The sequence below is a fragment of the Felis catus genome, chromosome C2 (assembly GCF_018350175.1).
Source record: "Felis catus isolate Fca126 chromosome C2, F.catus_Fca126_mat1.0, whole genome shotgun sequence".
NCBI classification, from domain to species: Eukaryota; Metazoa; Chordata; class Mammalia; order Carnivora; family Felidae; genus Felis; species Felis catus.
The window spans coordinates 71172836-71185532 of NC_058376.1; the positions used below are offsets into that span (position 1 = coordinate 71172836).

Consider the following 12697-nt stretch of genomic DNA (forward strand, 5'->3'; position numbering starts at 1 on the left):
TTCCTTGAATAAGAGCTTTATTGAGGTAAAATTTATATGCTGTTAAAGAAATTATTCAGACACATGTCAAAATGGTAATGAAGACTTTATTCAGGATTATTGTAATAGGGAGAGAGATTAGGCTCAACTCTGAAGAGGGGGTCAGTGGATAAAAAATTACTAACAGATGTAAAGGGTAGAGGATTCTTGCTAAACTAATTTAACAGGATTCTTACTGAAAGCAGGCTAAAGGTTTAGATATCAAGGGTGGGGGATGAGGAATTTGATCAAAATCCAGGGAGATCAGATCAGGGTGGGGATTCTCTCTAAACTGATTTAGAAGTCTTGCTCAATTAGGCTATGCAGGCTGAAGTTAAGGACAGTGGCTAAGGACAAGCTCTGGTAGAGAAGGCTCAGAGGAACCTGCTTAGTTTTGTCAAGGAGAGAGTCTTTGTCAACATGTACAATTTGATGGTGGTTTTTGGTATATTCACAGTTGTGCAACCATCACCACTATCCAATTCCAGAACATTCTCATCATTCCAAAAAAGAAAGACTGTACTCATTAGTACTCACTCTCCATCCCTTTCTGCTCAGCTCCTCTGTTTAGTTTTAAGTGAAGCTTCTCTTGTTGGTAATTATCTTCACTATACAACAAAATATTATAAAATAATAAGAAAAATACCAGAATATAAGTGGAAAAATGGGTAAAAGATAAGTGTAATGAATGAGCCTTGGGGAAAGCCCCACATAGGGCCTGGCATAAAATAATTTTTCCTTCTTCTAGGAGCAGGTGTGAAAGACATGCTTAAAGTATGCATTCTACCTGTGAGATGTGTGCATATCTGCCCCTGAGTAAGAATGAATAATATGTAAAAATCCTCTGCTTAAGCTCCCTTTGGTTAGAAATCATTCTCACTTAAAAAAATTTTTTTTGTTATCTCTATACCCAACATGGGGCTCGAACTCACAACCTCAAGATCAAAGTTACATGCTTTTCTGACTGAGCCAGCCCAACACACCATTACGTATTTTTTAATATGTATCCTACTTCATTATTATTCAGGGGAGACAGACCACTTTGTTTTTCAAAGCAAAAGAAAGGAGAGAATTTGCCAGGTTTTAGGGTCTTTTAAGATTTTGGTCAGAAGGTCCAAGATTTAGGAGTTACCAATTTCATCATGGTCACTCAGCCTCTACTCTAGAAAGGCAAACAAAAGAAGCCAGAGTAGCCCCTCTGCTTGCTGAAGTGGTAACCTGGGTGCTCTTTATTGGAACTCAGCTGTAGAATGGAGATCACTAATATTGTGCAAGCCACACCAGCACTATTCCCATTTGTGACAGAAAGGTATACATAACTTGGATCCTATGTGAGTATTGTTTGGGCATTGCTTTTTTTTTTTTTTTTTTTTTTTTTTTTTTTTTTTCAGTAGACTTCAGTTTTAAGTTCATAGAAAAACTAAGCAGAAAGTAGAGTTCCTAGGGTACCTGGCTGGCTCAGTAGGTGGGGATGCAACTCTTGATCTTGGGGTTGTGGGTTTGAGCCCCACGTTGGGTATAGAGATTGCTTACAAATAAAATCTTAAAAAAAAAAAGAGTTCCTATATACCTCTTATTATTAACATCTTATATTAATGCAGTACATTTGTTATCATCAATGAGCCAGTATTGATACATTATTATTAACTGAAGTCCATAGTTTACATTAGGGTTCACTCTTCAAAAAAACCCATTTTATTTTATTATTGTTTTTTCAGTTTTTTATTTATTTTGAGAGACATAGAACAAGCAAGCAGGAGAGGGACTCTGCCCCTAGAGAGGGCCTGCCTCTAGAGAAGGAGAGAGAGAATCCCAAGCAGGCTCTGTGGGGCTCAAACTCACAAACCGTGAGATCATGACCTGACCCAAAACTAAGCCTAACCGACTGAGCCATCCAGGCACCCCTAGGGTTCACTTTTTTGTTATATATTCTGTGGGTGTTGACAAATGTGTGCTGACATACATCCAGTGTTACAGTTTTATATAGAATAGTTTCACTGCTCTAAAAATCCTTTGTGTTCTACCTATTAATCCTTCCTACCCTCTCCCTGAGCCCCTGGCAACCACTGATTTTTCTACTGTCTTCATAGTTTTGCCTTCTTCAGAATGTCATGTAGTTGAAATCATACAGCACATAGCCTTTTCAGATTGGCTTCTTCCACTTAGTATTATGCATTTAGGATTCTTCCATGTCTTGTCATGCTTGACAGGTCATTTTCCTTTGTTAGCATGAAATAATATATATACTTTTAAATTTTATTATTTTTTTATTTTTTTAACTTGAACAACTTTCTTTTTTAATTTTATTTATTTATTTTATTTATTTATTTTTAATATATGAAATTTATTGTCAAATTGGTTTCCATACAACACCAGTGCTCATCCCAAAAGATGCCCTCTTCAGTACCCATCACCCACCCTCCCCTCCCTCCCACCCCCCCTTCAGTTCTCACTTTATTCTCAGTTTTTAAAAGTCTCTTATGCTTTGGCTCTCTCCCATTCTAACCTCTCCTTTTTTTTTTTTTCCTTCCCCTCCCCCATGGGTTCCTGTTAAGTTTCTCAGGATCCACATAAGAGTGAAATCATATGGTATCTGTCTTTCTCTGTATGGCTTATTTCAATTAGCATCACACTCTCCAGTTCCATCCACGTTGCTACAAAGGGCCATATTTCATTCTTTCTCATTGCCACGTAGTACTCCATTGTGTATATAAACCACAATTTTTTTTATCCAACATCAGTTGATGGACATTTAGGCTCTTTCCATAATTTGGCTATTGTTGAGAGTGCTGCTATAAACATTGGGGTACAGGTGCCCCTATGCATCAGTACTCCTGTATCCCATGGGTAAATTCCTAGCAGTGCTACTGCTGGGTCATAGGGTAGGCCTATTTTTAATTTTTTGAGGAACCTCCACACTGTTTCCAGTGGCTGCACCAGTTTGCATTCCCACCAACGGTGCAAGAGGGTTCCCGTTTCTCCACATCCTCTCCAGCATCTAGAGTCTCCTGATTTGTTCATTTTGGCCACTCTGACTGGTGTGAGGTGATACCTGAGTGTGGTTTTGATCTGTATTTCCCTGATGAGGAGCAATGTTGAGCATCTTTTCATGTGCCTGTTGGCCATCCGGATGTCTTCTTTAGAGAAGTGTCTATTCATGTTTTCTGCCCATTTCTTCACTGGATTATTTGTTTTTCGGGTGTGGAATTTGATGAGCTCTTTATAGATTTTGGATACTAGCCCTTTGTCCGATATGTCATTTGCAAATATCTTCCCATTCCATTGGTTGCCTTTTAGTTTTGTTGATTGTTTCCTGTGCTGTGCAGAAGCTTTTTATCTTGATGAGGTCCCAATAGTTCATTTTTGCTTTTAATTCCCTTGCCTTTGGGGATATGTCAAGTAAGAAATTGCTGCGGCTGAGGTCAAAGAGGTCTTTTTCTGCTTTCTCCTCTAGGGTTTTGATGGTTTCCTGTCTCACATTCAGGTTCTTTATCCATTTTGCGTTTATTTTTGTGAGTGGTGTAAGAAAGTGGTCTAGTTTCAACCTTCTGCATGTTGCTGTCCAGTTCTCCCAGCACCATTTGTTAAAGAGACTGTCTTTTTTCCATTGGATATTCTTTCCTGCTTTGTCAAAGACTAGTTGGCCATACTTTTGTGGGTCTAGTTCTGGGGTTTCTATTCTATCCCACTGGTCTATGTGTCTGTTTTTGTGCCAATACCATGCTGTCTTGATGATTACAGTTTTGTAGTAGAGGCTAAAGTCTGGGATTTGATGCCTCCTGCTTTGGTCTTCTTCAAAATTACTTTGGCCATTTGGGGCCTTTTGTGGTTCCATATGAATTTTAGGATTGCTTGTTCTAGCTTTGAGAAGAATGCTGGTGCAATTTTGATTGGGATTGCATTGAATGTGTAGATAGCTTTGGGTAGTATTGACATTTTGACAATATTTATTCTTCCAACCCATGAGCACGGAATGTTTTTCCATTTCTTTATATCTTCTTCAATTTCCTTCATAAGCTTTCTATAGTTTTCAGCATACAGATCTTTTACATCTTTGGTTAGATTTATTCCTAGGTATTTTATGCTTCTTGGTGCAACTGTGAATGGGATCAGTTTCTTTATTTGTCTTTCTGTTGCTTCATTATTAGTGTATAAGAATGCAACTGATTTCTGTACATTGATTTTGAATCCTGCGACTTTGCTGAATTCATGTATCAGTTCTAGCAGACTTTTGGTGGAGTCTATCAGATTTTCCATGTATAATATCATGTCATCTGCAAAAAGCGAAAGCTTGACTTCATCTTTGCCAATTTTGATGCCTTTGATTTCCTTTTGTTGTCTGATTGCTGATGCTAACACTTCCAACACTGTGTTAAACAACAGCAGTGAGAGTGGACATCCCTGTCGTGTTCCTGATCTCAGGGGGAAAGCTCTCAGTTTTTCCCCGTTGAGGATGATATTAGCTGTGAGCTTTTCATAAATGGCTTCTATGATGTTTAAGTATGTTCCTTCTATCCCGACTTTCTCGAGGGTTTTTATTAAGAAAGGATGCTGAATTTTGTCAAATGCTTTTTCTGCATCGATTGACAGCATCATATGGTTCTTATCTTTTCTTTTATTAATGTGATGTATCACGTTGATTGATTTGCGAATGTTGAACCAGCCCTGCATCCCAGGAATGAATCCCACTTGATCCTGGTGAATAATTCTTTTTATATGCTGTTGAATTCGATTTGCTAGTATCTTATTGAGATTTTTTGCATCCATATTCATCAGGGATATTGGCCTGTAGTTCTCTTTTTTTACTGGGTCTCTGTCTGGTTTAGGAATCAAAGTAATACTGGCTTCATAGAATGAGTCTGGAAGTTTTCCTTCCCTTTCTAATTTTGGAATAGCTTGAGAAGGATAGGTATTATCTCTGCTTTAAACGTCTGGTAGAACTCCCCTGGGAAGCCATCTGGTCCTGGACTCTTATTTGTTGGGAGATTTTTGATAACTGATTCAATTTCTTCTCTGGTTATGGGTCTGTTCAAGCTTTCTATTTCCTCCTGATTGAGTTTTGGAAGTGTGTGGGTGTTTAGGAATTTGTCCACTTCTTCCAGGTTGTCCAGTTTGTTGGCATATAGTTTTTCATAGTATTCCCTAATAATTGTTTGTATCTCTGAGGGATTGGTTGTAATAATTCCATTTTTATTCATGATTTTATCTTTTTGGGTCATCTCCCTTTTCTTTTTGAGAAGCCTGGCTAGAGGTTTATCAATTTTGTTTATTTTTTCAAAAAACCAACTCTTGGTTTCATTGATCTGCTCTGCAGTTTTTTTTAGATTCTATATTGTTTATTTCTGCTCTAATATTTATTATTTCTCTTCTTCTGCTGGGTTTAGGGTGTCTTTGCTGTTCTGCTTCTATTTCCTTTAGGTGTTCTATTAGATTTTGTATTTGGGATTTTTCTTGTTTCTTGAGATAGGCCTGGATTGCAGTGTATTTTCCTCTCAGGACTGCCTTCGCTGCATCCCAAAGCATTTGCATTGTTGTATTTTCATTTTCGTTTGTTTCCATATATTTTTTAATTTCTTCTCTAATTGCCTGGTTGACCCATTCATTCTTTAGTAGGATGTTCTTTAACCTCCATGTTTTTGAGGTTTTCCAGACTTTTTCCTGTGGTTGATTTCAAGCTTCATAGCATTGTGGTCCGAAAGTATGCATGGTATGATCTTAATTCTTGTATACTTATGAAGGGCTGTTTTGTGACCCAGTATGTGATCTATCTTGGAGAATGTTCCATGTGCACTCGAGAAGAAAGTATTCTGTTGCTTTGGGATGCAGAGTTCTAATTATATCTGTCAAGTCCATCTGATCCAATGTATCTTTCAGGGCCCTTGTTTCATTGACCATGTGTCTAGATGATCTATCCATTGTTGTAAGTGGGGTGTCCCCTGCAATTACCACATTCTTATCAATAAGGTTGCTTACGTTTGTGAGTAATTGTTTTATATATTTGGGGGCTCCTGTATTCGGCGCATAGACATTTATAATTGTTAGCTCTTCCTGATGGATAGACCCTGTAATTATTATATAATGCCCTTCTTCATCTCTTGTTACAGCCTTAATTTAAAGTCTAGTTTGTCTGATATAAGTATGGCTACTCCTGGGGCGCCTGGGTGGCACAGTCGGTTAAGCGTCCGACTTCAGCCAGGTCACGATCTCACAGTCCGGGAGTTCGAGCCCCGCGTTGGGCTCTGGGCTGATGATGGCTCAGAGCCTGGAGCCTGTTTCCGATTCTGTGTCTCCCTCTCTCTCTGCCCCTCCCCTGTTCATGCTCTGTCTCTCTCTGTCCCAAAAATAAAAATAAACGTTGAAAAAAAAATTAAAAAAAAAAAAGTATGGCTACTCCAGCTCTCTTTTGACTTCCAGTAGCATGAAAGATAGTTCTTCATCTCCTCACTTTCAATCTGAAGGTGTCCTCAGGTCTAAAATGAGTCTCTTGTAGACAGCAAATAGATGGGTCTTGTTTTTTTATCCATTCTGATACCCTATGTCTTTTGGTTGGCACATTTAGTCCATTTACATTCAGTGTGATGTCTGTATGTTTCATGCTTGTAGCGATGTCTCTGGTACTTTGTCTCACAGAATCCCCGTTAGGATCTCTTGTAGGGCTGGTTTAGTGGTGATGAATTCCTTCAATTTTTGTTTGTTTGGGAAGACCTTTATCTCTCCTTCTATTCTAAATGGCAGATTTGCTGGATAAAGGATTCTCGGCTGCATATTTTTTTCTGTTGATCACATTGAAGATTTCCTGCCATTCCTTTCTGGCCTGCCAAGTTTCAGTAGAGAGATCCGTCACGAGTCTTATCGGTTTTCCTTTATATGTTAGAGCACTTTTATCCCTCGCTGCTTTCAGAATTTTCTCTTTATCTTTGTATTTTGCCAGTTTCACTATGATATGTCGTGCAGATCGATTCAGGTTACGTCTGAAGGGAGTTCTCTGTGCCTCTTGGATTTCAATGCCTTTTTCCTTCCCCAGATCAGGGAAGTTCTCAGCTATTATTTCTTCAAGTACACCTTCAGCACCTTTCCCTCTCTCTTCCTCCTGTGGAATACCAATTATGCGTAGATTATTTCTCTTTAGTGCATCACTTAGTTCTCTAATTTTCCCCTCATACTCTTGGATTTTTTTATCTTTCTTTTTCTCAGCTTCTTTTTCCATAATTTTATCTTCTAGTTCACCTATTCTCTCCTCTGCCTCTTCAATCCAAGCTGTGGTTGTCTCCATTTTATTTTGCAGCTCATTAATAGCATTTTTAGCTCCTCCCGGCTGTTCCTTAGTCCCTTGATCTCTGTAGCAATAGATTCTTTGCTGTCCTTTATACTGTTTTCAAGCCCAGCGATTAATTTTATGACTATTATTCTAAATTTACTTTCTGTTATATTGTTTAAATCATTTTTGATCAGTTCATTAGCTGTCATTATTTCCTGGAGGTTTTTTGAGGGGCATTCTTCCGTTTCATCATTTTGGATAGTCCCTGGAGTGGTGCGGAACTGCGGGGCACTTCCCCTGTGCTGTCTTGAATAACTTGGGTTGGTGGGTGGGGCTGCAGTCAGACCTGATGTCTGCCAACAGCTCACCGCTGGGGCCACAGTCAGACTGGTGTGTATCTCTCTTCCCTTCTCCTAGGGGTAGGATTCACTGTGGGGTGGCGTGGCCCCTCTGGGCTACTTGCACACTGCCAGGCTTGTGGTGTTGGGGAAATGGCGTATTAGCTGGGGTGGATCGGCAAGGTGCACAGGGGCGGGAGGGGCAGGCTCAGCTTGCTTTTCCTTCGGTGATCTGCTTCGGAAGGGGCCCTGTGGCACCGGGAGGGAGTCAGACCCGCCACCAGAGGGACGGATCCGCAGAAGCACAGCGTTGGGTGTTTGCCTGGTGCAAGCAAGTTCCCTGACAGGAACTGGTTCCCTTTGGGATTTTGGCTGAGGGATGGGCGAGGGAGATGGCACTGGCGAGCGCCTTTGTTCCCCGCCAAGCTGCGCTCTGTTGTCCGGAGCTCAGCAACTCTCCCTCCCGTTGTCCTCCAGCCCTCCCACTCTCTGGGCAGAGCTGTTAGCTTATAGTCTTCCAGATGTTAAGTCCCACTTGCTGTCTGAACACACTCCGTCTGGCCCCTCCACTTTTGCAAGCCAGACTCGGGGGCTCTGCTTTGCCGGCGGGCTGCCCCTCCACTCCAGCTCCCTCCCGCCAGTCTGCGTAGCTTGCACCACTTATCTGCCCTTCCTACCCTCTTTTGTGGGCCTTTCATCTACGCTTGGCTCCGGAAAATCCGTTCTGCTAATCTTCTGGTGGTTTCCTGGGCTATTTAGGCAGGTGTGGGTGGAATCTAAGTGACCAGCAGGACACGGTGAGCCCAGCGTCCTCCTATGCCTCCATCTTCCCAGCCAGTGTATATATTTTTTAATTTTAGAGAGAGAGTGGGAGCCGGGGAGAGGGGCAAAGGGAGAGAGAGAGAATCCCAAGAAGCCTCCACACTCAGCACAGCGCCAGACGTGGGGCTTAATCCCACAACCCTGGGATCATGAGCTGAGCTGAAATCAATAGTCAGAAGCTCAGCAGATTGAGCCACGCAGGTGTCCCCAGAATAATATTTTATTGTCTGAATATACCACAGTTTATCTGTTCACATACTGAAGGACAACTTGTTTGCTTCCAAGTTTGGGCAATTATTGAATAAAACTGCTGTAAACATCTATGTACAGGTTTTTGTGTGGACGTAAATGTTTAACTCATTTGAGGAAATATCAAGGAGCATAACTGCTGGGTTGTTATGATAAGAGTATGGTTAGTTTTGTTAAGAAGCTGCCAAACTGACTGTTGCATGCTCACCAACAATGAATGAAGAGTTCGTATTGCTCCACATCCTTGGCATTATTTGTTGTTGTAAATCTTTTGGATTTCTGACATTCTATTCAGTGAGTGGTATCATTGCTGTTTTAATTGGGCATTGCTTTTGATAGAGAAAAGAAAGTGGGCTAACTGGTCTCTTAGGGTGCTGAAATTTCTTTTCATCATGATGATGAATCAAAGTGTAGTCTGATCCAGAGAGGTGAGACATCCTTTGCTATGGCATATCTAAAATGATAGGAAAAGACAGTTCACTGAAGGGGACACATAGCAGGCCAATAAACATATAAGAAATATTTACATTCAAATTAGTAGTATACCATTTTTTATTTCTCACACTGGCCCATTTTCTTCTTTATGGTAAACAACACTAGTGGAAATAGAATTTTTATTTTACTTTTTAAAGTGTATTTATTTTTAGAGAGAGAGCACACGTGCATGTGCACGTGAGCAGGGGAGGGTCAGAGAGAGAGAGGAAGGGAGAATCTCAAGCAGGCTCTGTTCAGCACAGAGCCCAGCATGGGGCTTGATGTCACAACTGCAAGACCTGAGCCGATATCAAGATATCAAGAGTTGGATGCCGGGAATATAATTTTAGATGTAATCTATTGAGTTTTTTCTATGCCCATAGAATAGTTAGAGCCCAATTTTTGGTTGAATTAATACTTAATGTTTTGATGATGATGATGATGATGATGATGTGTAAATAGTTCATAGGTGGGACACACAGTAAATACAATGATTAAATTTTCTTTCTTAAATAGCTTTTTTTCTCCTGGAGTTAAATTTTGCCATTTTTTTGTTTGCCTGTTTTGACATTTCTGTTCCGAATCCAGCACCCAACTCTTCAACAGAAAGCTCTCTAAGTATAGTCATACACATTAAGTCTTCCCCTTTTCCCCCCACTTTGAGACTTTCTTCTGTTCTTTTTCTGTTATTTGTTGCCATTGCTCCCAGGGCCTGCAGCATTGCTATGGTACTGGGCCTTGCCTTCATATCCTGAGATTTCCTTTTGATCCTGTTTTCTAGACTCCCATTCTTCCTCTTTTTTGTGTTAATCCCTCATTTTGTTGGAGCATGTCTTTTTTTTTTTAATCTCTTATTTATTTTTGAGAGAGAGACAGAATGCAAGCAGGGGGAAACAAAGAGAGGGAGACACCGAATTTGAAGAGGCTCCAGGCTCTGAGCTGTCAGCACAGAGCCTGACGTGGGGCTTGAGCCCACAAACTGTGAGATCATGACCTGAGCCAAAGTCGAACACTTAACTGACTGAACCACCAGGTGCCCTTGAAGCATATGTTTCTGTAACTTCTTGAACAAAGGGTGCATGGAAGTTAAATATATTAAGATCTTAAATGTGTGAAATATGGTTTTTTTCCTCATACTTTGTTAGTAATTTGACTGGGTATATATTTTTAGACTGAAAATCATTTTCTCTCATAATTTTGAAGGCTCTGCTCCACTAATTTCTAGTTTCCATCATAAATGACATTTGTTTTTTTGTTTAACTGAATCTACCCTTGGGGTTCTGAATTTATTAGTAGGGATAAACATTTTGTATCTTTCTTACCTGTTTCTTGTAATCTATAAATGGGAAGTATATAATCTATAGTTTGTTTTGGCAAATGACAATCCCAGTCTCAAAATTCTAGTTAAGTACATGCTTTATAAACATTCCTGAGTAGGAATGCTTATCTAGATGCTATTTAGTGGTAAAGTTGTTTTAGTTGTGGCCACAGATTGAATGTTTGCGTACCGCACCCTTGCTTCTCAATGTAATGATATTAGGTCAGACTTTTGGGAGGTGATTAGGTACCATGATATTAATGTCTATATAAAAGAGACCTCAAAGAATTTCCTCTCCCCTTCGATCATATAAAGATGCAAGTGAAAATGACCATCTGTGAATCAGGAAACAGGTTCTCACCAGATACCGAATATGATGGTGCCTTGATCTTGGACTTCACAGGCTCCAGAACTGTGAGAAATGAATTCTGTTATTTATCAGCCATCCGGTCTGATATTTTTGTATTGGCAGCCTGAGCTAAGACAGTTTTTGTTTTGTTTTGTTTATTCTTATATTTTTTATTCTTTTTAAAAATTAAAAAAAAATTTTGTTAGAGAGCATGCGAGTGGGGGAGAGGGACCGAGGGAGAGAGAAAGAATCTTAAGCAGGCTCCACATTCAGCACAGAGCCCCATGAAGGGGCTCAATCCCACAACCCTGGGATTGACCTGAGCGGAAATCAAGAGTTAGATGCTCAACTGACTGAGCCACCCAGGTGCAACCTGTTTTGTTTATTCTTACATTGTTTTGTTATTTTGTTTTTCTCTAAACCTAAATAGTGGGAATACTGGAGATAAGCAGAATTCTGTTTCAGAGCACAAATAGTAACATAAAGTAGTTAAGTTCTCATTTGGATAGGTACTGAATTTGAATCCTCCTTTGCCATCTACCATGAGTGTGACCTTGGCAAGTATGTCAGTCATGTCTTCTTAGAGATGCCAAGACGATATTACTCATGTGAAAATTTTATCAGGGGAAACACCTGTGGGAGAGAAAATGTGGAGGGAATCTTTAGACTCAATGCTGAACTGACCCCAAGTGAAGGAGAGGGAAGGTTAGGTGGAAGAAAATGCCTTGCATTCTAAGGATGGTTTGGCAAGGTCATTGTGGGTCCTTGAAGTAAAGTCAACAACCATCAGAGAAGTCTCAGGTCTCCCAGGAAGGGCCTGACTTAGTATCCGTGCCAACTCAAACACTGGCAGGAAGCAGTCAGTGGGCAGTGTGGCCTTAGAGCACACGTAATGAAGGATTTCAGGGCCTAGAACTGGGACCCTTTTCACTTATACTCCCTGTAGTTGGGGATCTATCTATAAGGCACATTCTAATGTTCACCACAGCCAGTTACCTCAGCCCTGTAAGTCACACTTTCCTCCTCTGTAAAATAGGGAGAATGATAGAGACTACCTTCTAAGGTTATTGTGAGGCAAGAATATGTGAAATGTTCAGAATAGAAAGGATTCTTCTTTTTCCTCTTCCTGTTCCTCCTCCACTTAGCTTTTTCTCAGCAGTAGCTATTTTATTTTTTTTTTAATTTTTTTTCAACATTTATTTATTTTTGGGACAGAGAGAGACAGCATGAACGGGGGAGGGGCAGAGAGAGAGGGAGACACAGAATCGGAAAGAGGCTCCAGGCTCTGAGCCAGCAGCCCAGAGCCTGACGCGGGGCTCGAACCCACGGACCGCGAGATCGTGACCTGGCTGAAGTCAGACGCTTAACCGACTGCGCCACCCAAGCGCCCCAGCAATAGCTATTTTAGATCCAACACATAAACCAGAAACATCCTCCTCTGGTTTACTAAAACAAATCACAGTCTTTTGTAAAGTGTTACTAAACGTGTGTTCCATGGACCGGTACCATTAGCAACATCTGAGAGCTTGTTAGAAATGCAAATCCCAGGACCCCATCCTAGACCTACTGAATCAGAATCTCTGGGGTAGAGCCCAGAAATCTGTTTTTTAAGATTAGTGTTGATCCTTGTGCACACTAGAGTTTGAGTAACACCTCTCTAAACAAATCATTCTTAATTCTTCTAGGGAGGAAAAAGGAAGAAAACAGATAAGATCTCTTCAAAAACAGCTACTTAACGTCAAAAGAGAACGGCAAGCTGAGGTACAGGTAAGAATTACCTGGCCAACACCAAAAGTTACTGAGCTGAAACAGCTATGTAAAAGCCATCTTCCTTTCTTCCTTCCTACTTTTCTTCCTTCCTTTTTCCTTCC

The 12697-nt window shown here is 40.5% G+C and overlaps 2 protein-coding genes across 9 annotated transcripts in view; one reads left to right on the forward strand and one right to left on the reverse strand.

Moving 5' to 3' along the window:
• Positions 1-12697, forward strand: part of IQCG (IQ motif containing G) — a 58798-nt gene that overhangs the window by 19500 nt on the left and 26601 nt on the right. For both annotated transcript variants that reach the window (XM_019839914.3, XM_006936130.4), the window contains exon 6: positions 12512-12593. In XM_019839914.3, coding sequence (XP_019695473.2) covers positions 12512-12593 — 82 coding nt within the window. The remainder of the gene's footprint in view (positions 1-12511; positions 12594-12697) is intronic.
• LRCH3 (leucine rich repeats and calponin homology domain containing 3) overlaps positions 8976-12697 on the reverse strand; it is a 148340-nt gene continuing 144618 nt past the window's right edge. For all 7 annotated transcript variants that reach the window (XM_045037060.1, XM_045037057.1, XR_002745285.2 and 4 more), the window contains one exon: positions 8976-9139. The gene's annotated coding sequence lies outside the window, so the exon portion shown is untranslated. The remainder of the gene's footprint in view (positions 9140-12697) is intronic.